The 17,319-nt window shown below is 38.7% G+C and overlaps 1 protein-coding gene across 1 annotated transcript in view; it reads left to right on the top strand.

The window, feature by feature from the left end:
* The first annotated feature begins 342 nt into the window (after positions 1-342).
* Positions 343-17,319, top strand: part of LOC133655634 (SH3 and multiple ankyrin repeat domains protein 1-like) — a 55,614-nt gene continuing 38,637 nt past the window's right edge. Inside the window, exons 1-14 of the mRNA XM_062055967.1 lie at positions 343-902; positions 4,774-4,977; positions 7,081-7,152; positions 7,232-7,340; positions 7,425-7,576; positions 10,627-10,794; positions 10,971-11,012; positions 11,329-11,445; positions 11,533-11,610; positions 14,979-15,045; positions 15,124-15,299; positions 15,786-15,916; positions 16,179-16,318; positions 16,390-16,503. Coding sequence (XP_061911951.1) covers positions 408-902; positions 4,774-4,977; positions 7,081-7,152; positions 7,232-7,340; positions 7,425-7,576; positions 10,627-10,794; positions 10,971-11,012; positions 11,329-11,445; positions 11,533-11,610; positions 14,979-15,045; positions 15,124-15,299; positions 15,786-15,916; positions 16,179-16,318; positions 16,390-16,503 — 2,065 coding nt within the window. The 5' untranslated portion in view covers positions 343-407. The remainder of the gene's footprint in view (positions 903-4,773; positions 4,978-7,080; positions 7,153-7,231; positions 7,341-7,424; positions 7,577-10,626; positions 10,795-10,970; positions 11,013-11,328; positions 11,446-11,532; positions 11,611-14,978; positions 15,046-15,123; positions 15,300-15,785; positions 15,917-16,178; positions 16,319-16,389; positions 16,504-17,319) is intronic.

Genomic DNA, 17,319 nt, shown 5'->3' with positions numbered 1-17,319 from the left:
ATAATAATTATAAAATTATAAACAAATTTTTAAAAAAATGAGAATCGATTCTGAATCGCACAACGTGAGAATCGCGATTCAAATTCGAATCGATTTTTTCCCACACCCCTAAACATCATTATGTATATTTTCCTTGTAAAATCATGATTATATTACAAGTTTGTTCTGCCGATCAGTGTGGCCCTCATACTTCATAAGTATGCTGTGTGTGTTCCATAGCTTCAAGTTTGAGTGGGTTCACACCATCCTGGACCCAACCGGACTCAACTGACTCAAACTGACCGATTTCTCTGCCTGTTCCCCACAGCATGTTTCAAAGGATGAGGCCATTCTCTTGGGATAGCCATGTTTTGTCTCCATGACAGCTATGTCACTCAGCCCTCTCTGCAGTGACCCCTGTGCCGCGAATGATGCTGGGAAATAACGAGCACTTTTATCCCGGTCAGGATGACCAAGATGGGGAGGATGAGGAGGAGGACGAGGACCTGGTCAGAGAACCCAGAAAAGGGGAAGACGGACATGACATCGAGAATGGAGGGTTAGAAGGTTTGCTAGAGAAGGAAATGACGGGAGGAAGACAATCCTGGGAAGGAAAAGTTGGCGAGGTGGTCAAACCGGCAGCCATTGTAGTCGGCAGGCAGAGAGCAGACCGCCCCGTGAGGTTAGGAAACCCGGGAAACCGCGGGGTCGCTTACATGTCCAATCAAGACATCTTACATCATCACACAGCCAATAAGACGCAGCATCATGTCGTCGCGGCCAATCAGCATCACACGGGCTTGAACGCACCGCACAAGAGAAGAGCACTGATGGAGCGCAGCATGACCACCATGGCGCCGTTGGAGGACACTTTCCTGACCATGATGGTGTTCCGCGTTGGAATTCCTGACATCAAACAAACAGTAGGTTCTCTAAAAACACACCATTATTTAAGCCTTCTTTATGAGTTGTATTCTACTAAATGCTACTACTGCAGAGAGAAAAACTTTCCATGCGGTATCTTACAAAAATGAGTACTGTACTCCGTCACATTTCAGCAGCCGTTTTAATATTACTTCTCAATGGACAAATATCAAAATTAAACTTGGTTGTGACCTTAGCAGTACTCAAGTAAAAGTACTGTTACTTTAGAGCAAAGTTGTCCAAACCTTTGGCACTGAGGGCTGCACACTGTAAAATCAAAGCATGTGGGGTCCATTTTGAGAATTTTTTATTTTCAAAACCATTACAATATGTACGTTTTTAACTTTAGGGCTCTCCTCAAGTTCTCAGTCACAAAAAGTCATATATATATATTTTTTTAAAATCATGTTTTATGACAATGACAGTTTACGGCAAAAACACCTCCTATGCAACATTTCCCGCCTAAAATGTGTTAAAGTGGAATATTTGATTTGAAGTAATTGGAGCCATAAGTAGGTCAACAATTCATAACAACATTGATTTTGATTGTTTGCTCAAGAACCCAAAAGGGCCCCAATCATAAAAGTGGTAAAAATAAGTCACACATTTTTTTTTTACGTTCAACGCTCAAATCTCTAGATCAACTTTAAATCTATCGGTTGATTATAAGTTTTTATTATTGTGTATGTTTTTATTTTTTTTGCTTGTTTGTTTTTTGCTCTTTTTGTCATAATGTTTTTTTTTAATGGAAAACACACTAAATATACAATATTTTCCCTAAAAAATATTTTAGAGTCGAATATTTGATGTGAGGTAATTGAAGCCTTGAATATGTCACTAATTCATAACAACATTGATTTTGATTCATTATTATTTTTTGAGCAATGACTGTTAAAAAAAAAAAAACAGCCTGCATGACATCTTTGTGTTATTAGAATTCTCATTACATATCACCTGCATGCTCTTTTTTTTCCCACTTTTTAATGTTTTTTTGCGGTTGTAGTATTTATAGAATTTGCCGGGGGCCGTTAAAAATTTGAGAATGGCCCTCGGGCCGCACTTTGGACACCAGTGTTTTAGAGTACATTAGAAAAAATCCAAACAAAACATGTCTTATTTGATACTTCACAGCCTACTTGACCCAGACCTTCTGTTCACATTTTGAATCCACTCTCAAGAACCAGAGCTTTGCAGCGAGTAGATACACCCCCCTCCCCCCCTACACACCTCATTTCACCATGTTGTCATTCCAATGGGTGATGACTCTCGAAAAGAAAGTGTGAGTTCAACTTCATCAGCCTGTGATGGCAGACATGTTCAGTCAACATGTAGGGTCAAGGTCAGACATGGTGCTATTGTGCTTTTATAAACCAAACTTGGCTCCAATTCACACTTGAAGCAGCTCTGGCTTGTGTGGAGGCGGCAGGTGAGAATTGGCAAGCCCACACATACCAGAACTAGGCGCGAAACAGTGCAACCGCGTAACCTCTCCACTCTGTCATCGTTACTAAATTTTCATATCCTTTATGCGTTCTGGCTGTTCTACATGTCAGCTAATCTGCCCTCAAAGCAACCGTAATCGCTAATTGGCTTTTAATGAGTTTGGGGAGGGGGAAGAAGGAGGAGGAATATGAGGATATGTGCCCTTGGGTCCGGAATACTCTGTTCACCTTTGATAAACACACCTCAGCCTCTGTAATCTTAACTGTGCTAGTTTTAAAGTGGGTGGGGACATAAATCCCCACGTTGAAAGTAGTTTGCATGATGATGGTTTACTCTCAATGAGACACTCAATCCTATATCACATAATGCACACCACATGACAAACCTATAGAATATATATGCTCACAAATATACTCGCTCTTATTTCTTTGCCATTAGCAGCTCTACCTCCTAAGGGCTGCAGACATATCGCTACGGCAACTGGGGCCTGACTCCTCTAATGAACTGGTTGCCATGCCAATAGAGTTAGTAGACCCTATCAGTAACTAACATTGCAAACTATAGGGGGTAGCTGCTCACGGGTAAGGGTGGGAAGGGGAGGGGGCGGGGGGTGAACATGAAATGTGCTGAGGTGTACAGTTTTTACTCACAGCTTTACCGAAATGGAACAATACGCATGGATACATCCACGCTGTGTTGTTAGGACCTGGACAGCACTGCTCTGTGGCTTAATGTAATGTAATGACGTGTTGAAAATGGCCGCACGCCAATGACTGAAAAATCCAAAAATGCATTCATGCACATATTTCTGAGGTGCTTTTGTGGCTTATGGGTCTCATATGCTCACACAGTAATTTGTTCTTTTTACTCTGGATTGTTGCACATGATTAGTCATATTGTTTTTTCGACCTGCTGTGGATTTGCACTGTATTTCATGAATATAATGTGGCAGATAATAAATTATTTAAAGGTAAGGTAAGCCATACATTTTCTAAGGCAGTGGTTCTCAACCTTTTTTCAGTGATGTACCCCCTGTGAACATTTTTTTAATTCAAGTACCCCCTAATCAGAGCAAAGCATTTTTAGTTGAAAAAAAGAGATAAAGAAGTAAAATACAGCACTATGTCATCAGTTTCTGGTTTATTAAATTGTACAACAGTGCAAAATATTGCTCATTTGTAGTGGTCTTTCTTGAACTATTTGGAAAACAAGATATAAAAATAACTAAAAACTTGTTGAAAAATAAACAAGTGATTCAATTATAAATAAAGATTTCTACACATAGAAGTAATCATCAACTTAAAGTGCCCTCTTTGGGGATTGTAATAGAGATCCATCTGGATTCATGAACTTAATTCTAAACATTTCTTCACAAAAAATTAAATCTTTAACATCAATATTTATGGAACATGTCCACAAAAAATCTAGCTGTCAACACTGAATATTGCATTATTGCATTTCTTTTCACAGTTCTTTTTGACAGACATTTTAGTGAGAAACCTGAGCTTGTGCTTCACTGAGTTTATGAATTGACATTCATATTTTGTTGAAGTATTATTCAATAAATATATTTATAAAGGATTTTGGAATTGTTGCTATTTTTAGAATATTTTAAAAAAATCTCACGTACCCCTTGGCATACCTTCAAGTACCCCCAGGGGTACGCGTACCCCCATTTGAGAACCACTGTTCTAAGGCATGCCCACAGTAGAGTAAAGCATATTGTTTGTGTGGAAGTATTTAGGCTCATTTTAACCAAAATTGTGTGATATACTGTCAAAAAACAACTGCTTAAATTACAATGTTTAAGTTCTGTTGAGTATAAATGTGTTTTATTAACAAAGTATGGCAATGTTTAATCTGTAAAGAACACATATACTGTACTCTGTTCCACAAGCAATATTGTCAGTATTGCACCTCACACAAATAGCAAAAATTACTTTAATTAATTTCTAATAAGCGCAAGGATGCCAAAACACCATATTTTCTCCCGGTAACTTTTTTCATCGCATTTCTTTGCCGTGAATAAGCGTGACTTGACTGGTCAGGGGGCGGTATAGCTCGGTTGGTAGAGCGGCCGTGCCAGCAACTTAAGGGTTGCAGGTTCGATCCCCGCTTCTGCCATCCTAGTCACTGCCGTGGTGTCCTTGGGCAAGACACTTTACCCACCTGCTCCCAGTGTCACCCACACTGGTTTAAATGTAACTTAGATATTGGGTTTCACTATGTAAAAGCGCATTGAGTCACTAGAGAAAAGCGCTATATAATTATAATTCACTTCACTGCATGATCTCAAAAGAAAATATTGAGCATTTCAAAAGTTTTGTTGTGACTGCCACTCATTTATTTCATCGTGTTAGAGACTATATACAACATCATAAGGTATACAAGCTACATCGCTGACCTTTGACCTCCTCGGTCTGTCAGCAATGTCTCCAGTTCGACCAAGACTGCACGGTGTGGAACGCCAAGCAGCAGATCATCTGCTCCCTCACTGAGACCTTGTGGGACGTCTACAACTATGGCCTCTTCCAGCCCGCGGGAGAGGGACGGGACGCCAAGTTCTTCGACGAGGAGAGGACCTTGAGGGAATACTCACAGTCCTTTGAGAAAGGGGTGCCTTACCTTGAGGTATGACATAATGACACACATATCCATGACAACCTACACACATTAACCCAAAATAAAAGAAACTAGTCTATCTGTGTTGGCCCTGTGATGAGGTGGCAACTTGTCCAGAGTGTACCCCGCCTTCCGCCCGATTGTAGCTGAGATAGGCTCCAGCGCCTCGCGCGACCCCGAAGGGAATAAGCGGTAGAAAATGGATGGATGGATGGATAGTTTAATTAGCACTTTTTGGATATTTGTATTACAGTTACTTCTTTCTAACATTTCCACATATTTGAACTTCCTAACATATACACATTCCCTTGTGAAACCGCTAATAGATAAATAGCAAATCCACTATGATAAAATCATGTTTCATTAGTTTGTATTGCATGATGAATGTTGGACTGTCACAATGATCTCTCACTGCCCTCTGCTGGTAAATCTAATAACGGCAATGTGAACAGAACTGACCGACAAAGAGTTTTTGCATTTTTTAAGGATCCAAATCACCAAAGTGGTTTTCTATAAGCAACTTATATAATATATGTGTAATGTTACCTTCCACAGACTATATATAATGTTAGTAAAAAGTGTTGTTTTAAAAATAGATGGTTTGACAAAAACAGACTACTTTAGTAGTAGATGGTAAAATAAAATAAAATAGATGCAAAAATAGATGATAAAATGAACTGAAAATCTCATAAAAATATACAAAATAATGTGGCAAGAAATGTTGTTGTAATGAATAAAGCTAAATACGTTCTGAACTAAAAATCATTCCATATTCTCTATGCTCGCTAGTGTTACTATATCTAAGTTATTGTGTAGAAATATGGAGAAATAATTATAATGGTACACTTCATTCACTAGCCATGATACAAAATAGGTCAGTTAGAATAATACAAGATGTCGGTTATAGAGAACATTCAAACCCTTTATTTATTGATTTAAAACACAATTATTACAATTTAATGATTTGATGAATTTGCAAACAGCTAAAATTATACACTAAGCAAACTATAACCTGCTACCCAAAAATGTACAACAATTCTTTTCGACAACAGAGGATAAATATAACCTTAGGGAACAATTACACTTAAAACATTTGTATGCACATACAACAGTTTATACCTTTAGTATGTCAGTGTGTGTAAGTTGATTATGAAATGGATAAAGCACAGAAATCATACAATGTACTAATATGTTCCAGTTTAAGAAACTGTTCAAACGCAAAGTGTTTACAAAGTACAAGGTAGAATAATCCTGATAAACTTCTTGAACCTTATCAAAAATATATGAGATCATCTTTCGTTATTTATCACATTATTTGAATAACAACTTATACAAATCTATGTATTCATAAGAACTTGATTGGTTATTTATTTAATTTATTTGTGTTACAAAGTAAGCACAGGTAGTGAACAAACATGTTTAAGAAATTGCTATGAAATAGAAAAGTGTCAGGATTAAATAAGCTCTGTTTCTTCCTACTCCTTTTCAGACATGTTGTAATGAGAAACTAGAAATCTGGAAATATGTAACCATATTCAAAATAAGTTAAAACCATAACCATACATGAGCTATGCTGGTTGAATGAGGTTGGTAAATTTAGCTAATTGAATGACCCCTGATGCATATTTTTGGGTAATATATTATAATAAAAATCAATATTTCAGATTATTTGCCATGTTACAATTACAATGTGTTTATATAGCTTCATAGCGGTTCAAAAGCTTCATTCCTGAAGAATAATTTAGTTGTTTCAGTTCCAAACTTTGATTTTTGTTATTTTAAACAGAGGCAATGTGGATTATGCTGACTGACTTTTGTACACAAAGCCTCCTGTAGTTTAAACCTCTATTTTATTGCCAGCCATTTACTTCTAGATCCAAAAAGACTATTTGGAGCAGTTTGTGTATTTTGGCATTCAGTTGAGCAAATGAAGAGTTTGGCTTATACAATGTGCTTTCTGCTACTTCTGCTGAACCAGTCCAGCAACATCATCGCCATTACAATGTGCTTGACAGTCAGTAAAATTGTAGCATTACAAGCTCTTTTTTCCAATCTCATTTAGTTTTTTGATTCCTTTGAATTCACTTTAAGCCCATCTTCTCTGCTTTTCAGTTTCGATACAAAACTAGAGTGTATAAGCAGACAAATCTGGATGAAAAGGCACTTTCCAAGCTCAGCACTAAGGTAATTGTTTTTTTCCCCTTTTATTCATTGTGTGCATTAACCAATTATAGTCCACTCACATTCACTGAAAACTTCTCAGGCCAGCCTCAAAAAGTTCATGGATTATGTACAAACTGGAGCGCTGGAGAAAATGGTTAAAGTCCTGGATAAAGGTCTTGATCCAAACTTTCATGACCTGGAGAGTGGAGGTGAGCTGGCCACAAGTTTCAATTATAAACATTACGCTCCTAATTTTTGAAACTTACATTTTCTACCTGCCCACCTTGAGCTAGAGACCCCCCTGACTGTGGCCGCACAGTCAGGCCTGCCAGTGGAGGGCATGAGGGCTCTGGTTCAGGGCGGAGCTCATTTTGACTTCAGAAGCAGAGATGGTTTGACTGCGGTGCACAAAGCTGTCAGGGTTCACAATCATACTGGGCTAATGGTGAGTTACATCACTGCAATATATAACACACAACTTTTGTATTATATCTTCTCAAGGGACAATACTATAGAAACTTGGACATAACTTAAAGTAGTCTGTGTACAGCTTGTATAGCATCAGACGTAGGTAGATGGGTAGGAGGGTTTTGATAAATTTTACTTGTTAGAATAGTTTTAATTCAGCATACTTATTACTTTGACTTGAGTATTTTTGTGAAGAAGTAACTCTACTTTTAGTCTGTTAAAATGGATGGATGGACATTGAGTTTCATTCCGATCACTACATTTGTTGTTATATTTTTCAATAATCTATTGATTACTGCTTCCAGTGGGCACGGTCACATGAGTGTTTCACCAATCCAAGGTAAACACTAGTGGCGTATGACTACATTACACCAATCAAACTGAGCCTGGCAGTCACATGACCCCAGCCTGTAAAAAGTGACATGTAAGTGTGCTACTCGTAGTTAGACATGATGAGGGTCTTTAATGTTTACATACAAACTAGGAAAAAATAACTTACACTACCGTTCAAAAGTTTGGGGTTACCCAAACAATTTTGTGGAATAGCCTTCATTTCTAAGAACACTAATAGACTGTCGGGTTTCAGATGAAAGTTCTCTTTTTCTGGCCATTTTGAGCGTTTAATCAACCCCACAAATGTGATGCTCCAGAAACTCAATCTGCTCCAAGGAAGGTCAGTTTTGTAGCTTCTGTAACGAGCTAAACTGTTTTCAGATGTGTGAACATGATTGCACAAGGGTTTTCTAATCATCAATTAGCCTTCTGAGCCAATGAGCAAACACATTGTACCATTAGAACACTGGCGTGATAGTTGCTGGAAATGGGCCTCTATACACCTATGTAGATATTGCACCAAAAACCAGACATTTGCAGCTAGAATAGTCATTTACCACATTAGCAATGTATAGAGTGTATTTCTTTAAAGTTAAGACTAGTTTAAAGTTATCTTCATTGAAAAGTACAGTGCTTTTCCTTCAAAAATAAGGACATTTCAATGTGACCCCAAACTTTTGAACGGTAGTGTATATTATGCGCTGTCATCCGTCAGTAGAAATCATCACATTTGAGCCTACAAAAATTCCACATCCAACTATAAAAACATGTTGCGGTAAGTTGTAGATGTTTTTTTCATTTTTATTTTAGTTATGTATATGCTAACATTAGCCCTGTTATAGCGTCATAAATGACTGAAAATTTGCATATTTTGTGGTACAGTGCATTCTGTAGCAGTGCCTCTCTCTCTGTCTCTCACACACATACAAGCTGTGATTGTAGTGCAAGTACCAATAACAAATAGCTACTAAATAAATCAGTTACTCACTAGTTACTCAGTTCTTGAGTGTTTTTTTTCCCACTAAATACTTACTTACTCCTACTCAAAACTCTGACTCTTAAGTTGGGGTGTCCAAACTTTGTCCACTAACGGTCCGTGTACAGAAAAGATAAATGTTGGGGAGGTCACTTCAATACATTTTGTACATTAAAGATGCTGAAAGCAATCCAATGCAGGTCAATATACACTAAGTTAACTGAACAAAACATCCAATTATGAGCTCTGTGTTATAGGTGATGAAGCAAATTTGAGTAATATCTAATAACATATATTATTACTAGGGATTCATTTCATTTTGACAATATGCTGAGGTCCACCAAAAAGTGAGCAGCGGGTCAAAAATGGCCCCCAAGCCAAACTTTGGACAGTTCCTGTTACGTTCCGGTGAAGCAGAGGTCAGAACGTCTTACGGTTGTATAGGTCTTGACCCCAGAGAGCAGAGACGGCAGGTGAAGTGCAGGTGAAATAATTTTAATAGCAAAATATAGTACAACAGGGAAGTGCACAAAACAGGCAAAAAAATATATACAGCAAGCATAGGGAAAGCAATGCTGCATGGAGGTTCAAAGCACAATGATCCAGCCCTTCCTCTAAAAGCATCCTGATTGGCAACCAAGAACAGGTGTGTCCTGAGTGCCAATTAGGGACAGTTGAGAGAGCCACCGCTCAGACAAGAAAAGTAGAGGCAAACAGAAAACGGAAACAAAAATAAGAGAGCCGTACAGGAAATGAAACAAAATACCGGAAACTATTAATTGTCATGAGCGATCATCATGACACTTCTGCTCTACTTAAGTACAATTTCTGGCTACACTACACACCTCTGCATAGCACTATAGATTTATTATCCACTAAATATAAGTCACGGTTTAAATATCCAGGCAAAATGAGTGAATACCCCACGTTGAACATGTTCAATGTGTGAATATTTAGCACCGTCTTAAATATCTTCAACGATTTCACCTGAACCGCAGAGCTGTGACTGGAATCCTCTTTTTCTACTACATCACTGGTGGAGCTGGTAGATGTTAGGATATACCTTATTTATCCCACAATTGCGAAATTATGTCGTTGCAATGCAGATTTTTCTATACAGTAACTAAAAATTTGTAATAAATTATCCATATTGCACAGTAAAATATTGCACTATGTATAGATAAATACACAAAAACACTATCTTAGCACCCATACAACCATATTAAACTCCTCCACCTTCCCCTAAGTCTGGAAGTAACTTATTTGGCCACTCCACAACCATCTGTGACATGTGTTTACGCTCGTTATCATAGTGGAAAACTTCAGTGCAGCCTTGTTTCCTAAGTGAGGTGATCATGCTCTGCTTCACAATGTTGGAAGTCCTCTTTCTCTTAGTGAACCACTGCTCCCCAGTACTGACAGCACTCATGCAGCCCCAGACCATGACACCACTAGCACCATGCTTGACTGTACTCACCTGTGTTGTTCGTTATTTAGACAATAATTGCTCTGTGCTGACTCATTTTCAGTGTATAGTAAATCGATACTGGTATGCAAGCTGTACATTGACTACTCTCAAATATATCCAATATACTGTAAACGGAGTGGTTTCTGAAATGTGAGGGCTTTGCTAATTTTTGTGAGATACTGTAGCTAGCGAAAAAATTCTTAACAAGACTGTAGGATTAGGAACTCTTTGTTTTGCATGTTCCTGCCAGGCTCTCTTGTCATTGGGAAGCTCTACAAACTACAAAGACCGCTGTGGCCTGACCCCGCTGTACCACACAGTCCTGACGGGGGGCGACACCACATGCTGCGAGACTTTGCTTTACTACAGGGCCAAGTTGGGGACGAGGGATGAGAATGACTGGGATGAGTCTCATCTGGTACTTTCCATCTGAACACTTTGATGACTACTTTAAAAGGGATGTCCTCTATTAATAGTTAGCATGCATGTCCATTTTCCTGTCCTATTCCATTTCTGACAATGTCCTATAACATCAGTTACTTACTCTTCTCCCAGCCTCATCTTTCCATTCTTTCTTCTTCCTCCTCCTCACAGCACATGGATGAAGAGGAATTTGGGATGGAAGAAATCCATAAGGTACCTCTCCGAGCATCATTTATAATATTTGAATCAAGCATCTCAATACTGATTCACCTCATGCTATTTCCAGCTCATGCATACAAGTGACCTCTTGTTGTTTGTGTAGAATAATGCAAGTGCATTGCTTTTATTATGTGTGTCATGATGAAAGCATTTTATTTTAGTTTTGCTCTGGAAAATAACAGGAAGGCGCCATTTTGCTTATGGATGTTTTTCATTCACATGTTCTCCACTTTTTAATTTTATTTTCCACCCGTGCTGCCTTATTTACCTACATGAATGTATATTTGTGTCACTGTTTTGACTCTGAAAGGCTTGCCAGAATGGCTTTGCCCAACACTTGGAGCATCTGCTGTTTTATGGGGCAGACGCCTCCTCTCAGAATGCCTCAGGAAATGCCGCGCTTCACATTTGTGCCCTATACAACAAAGCAAGTAGAAATAATCCACTAATTGTACCAATACAACATCTTTTTGTGGGAAAATGCTAATGACTGATCACTGTACCTCTCTATCAGGAAAGCTGTGCTCGAGTGCTTTTGTACAGGGGAGCAAACAAGGAAGCAAAGAACAAACATGGCCAGACCCCTTTTCAGGTAACAAAAATAATTCATTTAACATATAGGCTCTATAATATACTCTCTTTGTGGGGGTTTCAGACCCCAAGAGATGAAAAATCTTGCTTGATATCAAAGTAAGTGTGAAGTACTGTTGGGATTTACTTTCACTCTTTTGTGGAATGTTGAACTATGAGTTATCTTTTTACTAAGTCTTCAGTATTTATAATAATTGATTAGATTTATATACCACTTTTCTAGACACTCAAAGCGCTTTACAGGGAGAACCGACAACCCATCTTACATTCAGTCCAAATTCACACATGGTGGTGGTTAGCTATATTTTAAGCCATAGCTGCTCTGGGATAGACTGACGAAAAAGTGGCTGCCAGTTTGCGCATACCACCAAACATTCATTCATATTCATACACCAGTTTGAGCGGCACGTAGAGCCATGTTTGTGAACTGTCTTGCCCAAAGACACAACCGCAGTGACTTGGCTGGCGGAAGCTGGATTTGTACGAAGTACCCTCAAGTTTCTCTGGACCACTACTCTACCATCTGAGCCACATCGCCCTGTGTATTTTTGTTTTATTGTTTTTAAACCAGAATTAGAATCATCTCAATTTGTCAAGTATGTTAAAAACACACAAGACGTTTGTAGCTGGTCGTTGTCTATAGTATTAGAGCAGTAAAAAAGAAAACACTACAGTATACTGTGTATCAGGGCTATTTAACTGTCAATCTGGCGGAAAAATGTGACCTGGGAATGACACCTGACCAAACAGACCAGTTCAGTTCAAAATTTGTAAAAGAGTATTACAATTTTTGCAGCAAATAAAATAAAAACACTACAGCGCTCATGTTGTACAGAGGAACTCGGACCAGTGTTAACATATTGGCAGATCAGATTGTTTTTTTCTGACATTTTTAACCCAGACAAAAGAAAAACAAATGTGCGCTGGAGCGCCCTCTCTAGGACCGCCAAAATAACTCTCAGCTGTGGTCTGTATGGGGCCACAGTGGTACTCAGTTGTAATATATGTTTCCACCACTTGTGGCGGTAATGACAAAATCAAACAGAAAAAGTCTGGAGCTAGGGAAGTTTCTTAAGCGAAAAAAAAAAGTACTAAAAGTGGTGACGCTGTATTTTCATTTGCACTTTAGTTTTATTGAAAATTTATTTAAGAAACATACATATTATTATTAGGGATTTAGTTAGATTTTATATTATTTTAGCACCGTGTAATTGTATGTACATTTGTTGATCAGTTTTTACGAGTCCCTTTTTTTTGCAGAATACTTGATTAGTATTTATTTTTGTAATCAGCCTGACCTAAGCCTCGATAATAGTCTTTGTAGTTACCACATGCTTTCTTATATAATATTTGAGTTTTCCTCTGTAAAAAAATTGGGCCCCAAGGTCAAAAAGTTAAGAACCCATGTGCTACAAAATGCTCGTTCTCAAAATGTCCAGCCCCCAAGTCCCTAGCTCTCTGGAAATGTGGCCCCTTGTTACATTCTGGCTTGGGTGTTGTTGGTCTGGACCCCAGGGTGCAGAGACGTCAGGCAAAGTGGAGGTAAAAATGTATTTAATGACAAACACAGCAATAGTTCAGCAGGGAAGTACACAAGAAGCCTAGGGAATGCTGTACAGCATAGAAGCAAACAAAGCAAAAATTACAGAACACTATGCAGCATGGAAGCGAACAGAGCAAAATAATCAATTTCTCAGTTTTGGTCCGTATGGGCCGCAGCGATACTCACTTGTAATACACTTTTCCAACATTTGTGGCAGAAATTACACTATTAGACAGAAGAAGTCTGGAGCTAAAGTCATAGAGAAGTTTAAGCGCAAAAATTACGACTGAAGTGGTGATGCTGTATTTTTCAGTTTAGGTAAGAAACATATTATTACAATATTATTATTATTTATTATTTTAGTATTTATTTATTGTAGCACTGCGTGATTGTATGTACCTATTTTTTATTCGTTTTTATGACTCCCTTTTTTTGCACCATATTTGATAAGTATTTATTTTTGTAATCAGCCTGACCTAAGCCTTGATAATAATCTTTGTAAATAACACATGGTTTCATATCATTTGACAAGGTTTATCATGTTAAACTGTAAGTGGGTTGGATATAAGTATTCAATATGATTGAAATCAAGAGTAAAAAATATAAATATAGTGTTAATATTTGAGTGGGCCTCTCTGTCGTGGAAAAGAGGTAAAAAAGGTTAAGAACCCCTGTTCTGGACTACAGGGTGTCCATAAAGTCTGGGTACAGATGTGGAATGGTTTTCGGATAAATTGGATTAAAATATAAATTTTACTAAAGACTTTGTGTTGTTCAGTGATTAAGCTATGTTTTATGTAAATGGTGAAGTCAACAGACAGAATCTTTGATGCTGGTCTTTCTTAACGCAATCCACACTGTGTGGATCCATCCAAACAGCAAGGCAGCCAAAAGGTGATGGTGTGGTGTGGTTTGTAGGAAAGCTCATGTGTTAGGACATTTCTTCTTTGATGAACATGTAACGGGTGAGACTTATCTGAACATGCTGAGAGACAACTTGATGCCTCAAATTGAGCGCCTAGGCGAGGGACTTCCCAACTGGCTTTAGCAGCATGGGGGCCCCTGCCCAATTTGCTACAGCTGTTTTTTCTCACTGGATTGGAAGAAGAAGTAATGTTGAGTGGTCCCTTGTTCACCAGACTTTTGTCCTCTGGATTTGTTTTTCTGGGGTATGCTGAAAGAGAACATTTACTCGATGAAGATTACAGATTCAAACCACATGAGAGAACGCATTACCAGTCAGTGTGCTGAAATCGACGGCAATTCGAACCTATTTCATCGAGTTTAACTGAATTTTGTAAAGCGCATCAAATTATGCATTGAAAATCAGAAAATAATGGTGAAAATATTATTTATCAACATTAGAATTGCTTTCTTTTAACAATTATGTGTTTTTAACCATGTACCCAGAGTTTGTGGACACCCTGTACACTGGTAAAAGAAGCATCCTGATTGGCAATCAGGCACAGGTGAGGGAGCCAGCGCTCAGACTAAAGTGGTGGAGGCAAACAGGAAGTGGAAACAAAAATAAGACCGCTGGACAGGAAATAATAAAGAAGCTAAGATTTAAAAATATCTGTCATGAGACAATTTAGTTGAAAGGTCCTGCTCTAAATAAAAATAAAGTAAAGAATCATCAACAAATAGAAATGGGAAATAATTAATGTATTTTTGCAATTGAATAAATGTTACAAATTTTAAAAGTGTATTTGATAAAAAGCCTGTACACCTAAAGACGTCTTTGATGGAGGAAGAGAGGATTTGACCTTGGAACAGATTATTCACATTATTGCCTGTTTTAAATAGAATGATATAACTTTTTGCAGCTGGCTGTAATGTCTGGTCACTTTGAACTTGGGGAAATCATCAAAAACCACAAAGATTCAGACATAGGTGAGTTTTCATGCCAAACTGCTTTGAATGAAAGTCTGCTTCCTTTACTTACATGTAAACTCTGCCATGCCTCTTTAGTCCCTTTTTTGGAATCACCAAAATATGTCTCCAAGCAAAAAGAAAGCGCCCATACGCTGCCTCTTCCCGCGCTCCAGTCCCACCCTTTACTACGTGCTAACAGTGATAATACCATGATCCACTCTGATCCTCCGGTTATTCCCAACAAGACTGCAAACGCTCCCAACCCAGCTCAGGTACATACACACTGTATATACACAGCTCTCCCAGCAGGCACAAGACATTGATACGTTGATTATACATACATGTCCTTTAAAACTGACTTTGAAACAACATTGCAAAATAATTCTTAACTTGTAAATTGAGACAACGTCGATGTCCATTGTTGGATCCATGTTGTTGGTTGGGAAATTACCAAATTTCAAATTTCAAAGTTCAAATCAACGTCACAACCTGACATTGAATAAATGCTGTCAAACATCATGTTGTTTCAACGTTGTATTTGTGTTGTAGAATATTGTTTGGGAAAATACCAAAATTCAAAGGTCAAATCAACGTCAGAACCCAACATTGATTAAACGTCATCAAAAAGCATGTTGTTTCAACATTATGTTTGAGTTGGTCATTGTCAGGACCTAATTCAACAAGTTCCCAGCGTTGTTTTAATGTCTTGTGCCTGCTGGGCTGGTTATATTTTGCTCTTCTTGCATGTGTTTCTGCAGGGCCACCGTAGGGCTTCCATTGGCTTGAGAAGTTCCAGCAGCCCTAGAAATCGCACCCGTTCCCCATCGCGAGGAAGAGGAGGCCAGAGTGACTCAGAGGAGAGGCACAGGCAGCCACGAAGCAGGCAGGGGTAAGGAGCCCTTGGAGAATAGTTGGTTCTCTTTCTAATCAGGTCCTTTTAGGGCCATTTATAAACTCTAGTGAGCTTCAGTTGTCCCACTTACATTCCCCTTCTAATTATAACCATGAGAATGTCACATTGGACTGAGCTGCTGGTGAACATTCTATAAGGGAACAGAAATAGAGGAAGTAGTTATGGCCTCGATATATTTGCAATGGCATAAACGTATGCTTTTGTAAGAGATTCTTCGTGTCTTGACCTGGTTCCATAGGGCGGCGCCTGCAGGCAGTGGGGGAGGTCAAGTGAAGCGGATGTACAGTGCAGTGCCTGGGAGGGTGTACGTGGCCACTCGGGCCCACTCTGCTAGTGGAGACAGGCAGCTCTCCCTCAACAAAGGGGATAAAGTGAAAGGTGGGATGAGACTCTTAATGCAGAAAAAAAAATAAGCATCAGCGTCATGTATATGTTTCTTTATGTTGCAGTCTTAAGTGTCGGAGAGGGGGGCTACTGGGAGGGAACGGCGAAAGGTCGCACTGGCTGGTTCCCCTCGGACTGTGTGGAGGAAGTGGCAGCTGGCAGCAAGGACAATCGATCAGGTACAGTAAGACGTGCAATTTTAGGTTTCCTTAAGATTAATTTGGGTCTGTGCAACACGTGACCAGCCAAGCACTCTGGTTGAGAGTTAAGTCGAGCAGTACTAGCAAATGAGCGAAAAAAGCCGGCTGCCCACTTATTATCCAGCACAGCTCTTAAACAGAGTATATGCGGGTCATCAAAAAGCATTAAAAGTCATAAATGGATTTTGCAAAAATTAAGGCCTTCAATGACATTAACAAGCATTAAATTCGATGTCCAGGGGCAATGAAAAATGTATACAATTGTAGACCTGGGCTGATTAGTCAATATTAGTCAATAAATCGATCGATAAATGAAAATTAACTCAATAACTTTTCTGTCACCGATACATTTTTATGTCTTTGGCTCTGGTTACAAACTGGATACAAGAGGTCTCACTCTGGGCATCGCTCTCAGCACCTGAGCATGTTTATTCGACAGTAGAATTACATGAACAAAGTGAGCCTCTTGTCAGTCATCCACAATCTTTGTTTCGGCATGCGTAGGCAGACCTAATTGCAATTGTCTTCCACATGTTTTCCTGTGTATAGTAGTAGTGACAGCAACACTCACTTTAATGTTGGAGCTGGAACTAATCATTTCAATACAGAGGTCACTTTTGAAGTACACATTGCCTCAAAATCGTAGAAGACGTTCGTGAAGGTGGGCTGTGTGAACCCTGCAAATGGTGTCATAACAAGCTGACCAATCACAGCTCTTTATTTTCTTACTTTATTTCAACAATAGGATACATTAAATATAAACAATCAGAATACACAAGTGAACATGTCTCCAAA

Source organism: Entelurus aequoreus, linkage group LG08 (assembly GCF_033978785.1).
Source record: "Entelurus aequoreus isolate RoL-2023_Sb linkage group LG08, RoL_Eaeq_v1.1, whole genome shotgun sequence".
NCBI lineage: Eukaryota > Metazoa > Chordata > Actinopteri > Syngnathiformes > Syngnathidae > Entelurus > Entelurus aequoreus.
Note: the sequence above shows the minus strand (reverse complement) of the source record. Positions and strands in the feature narration are given on the sequence as shown.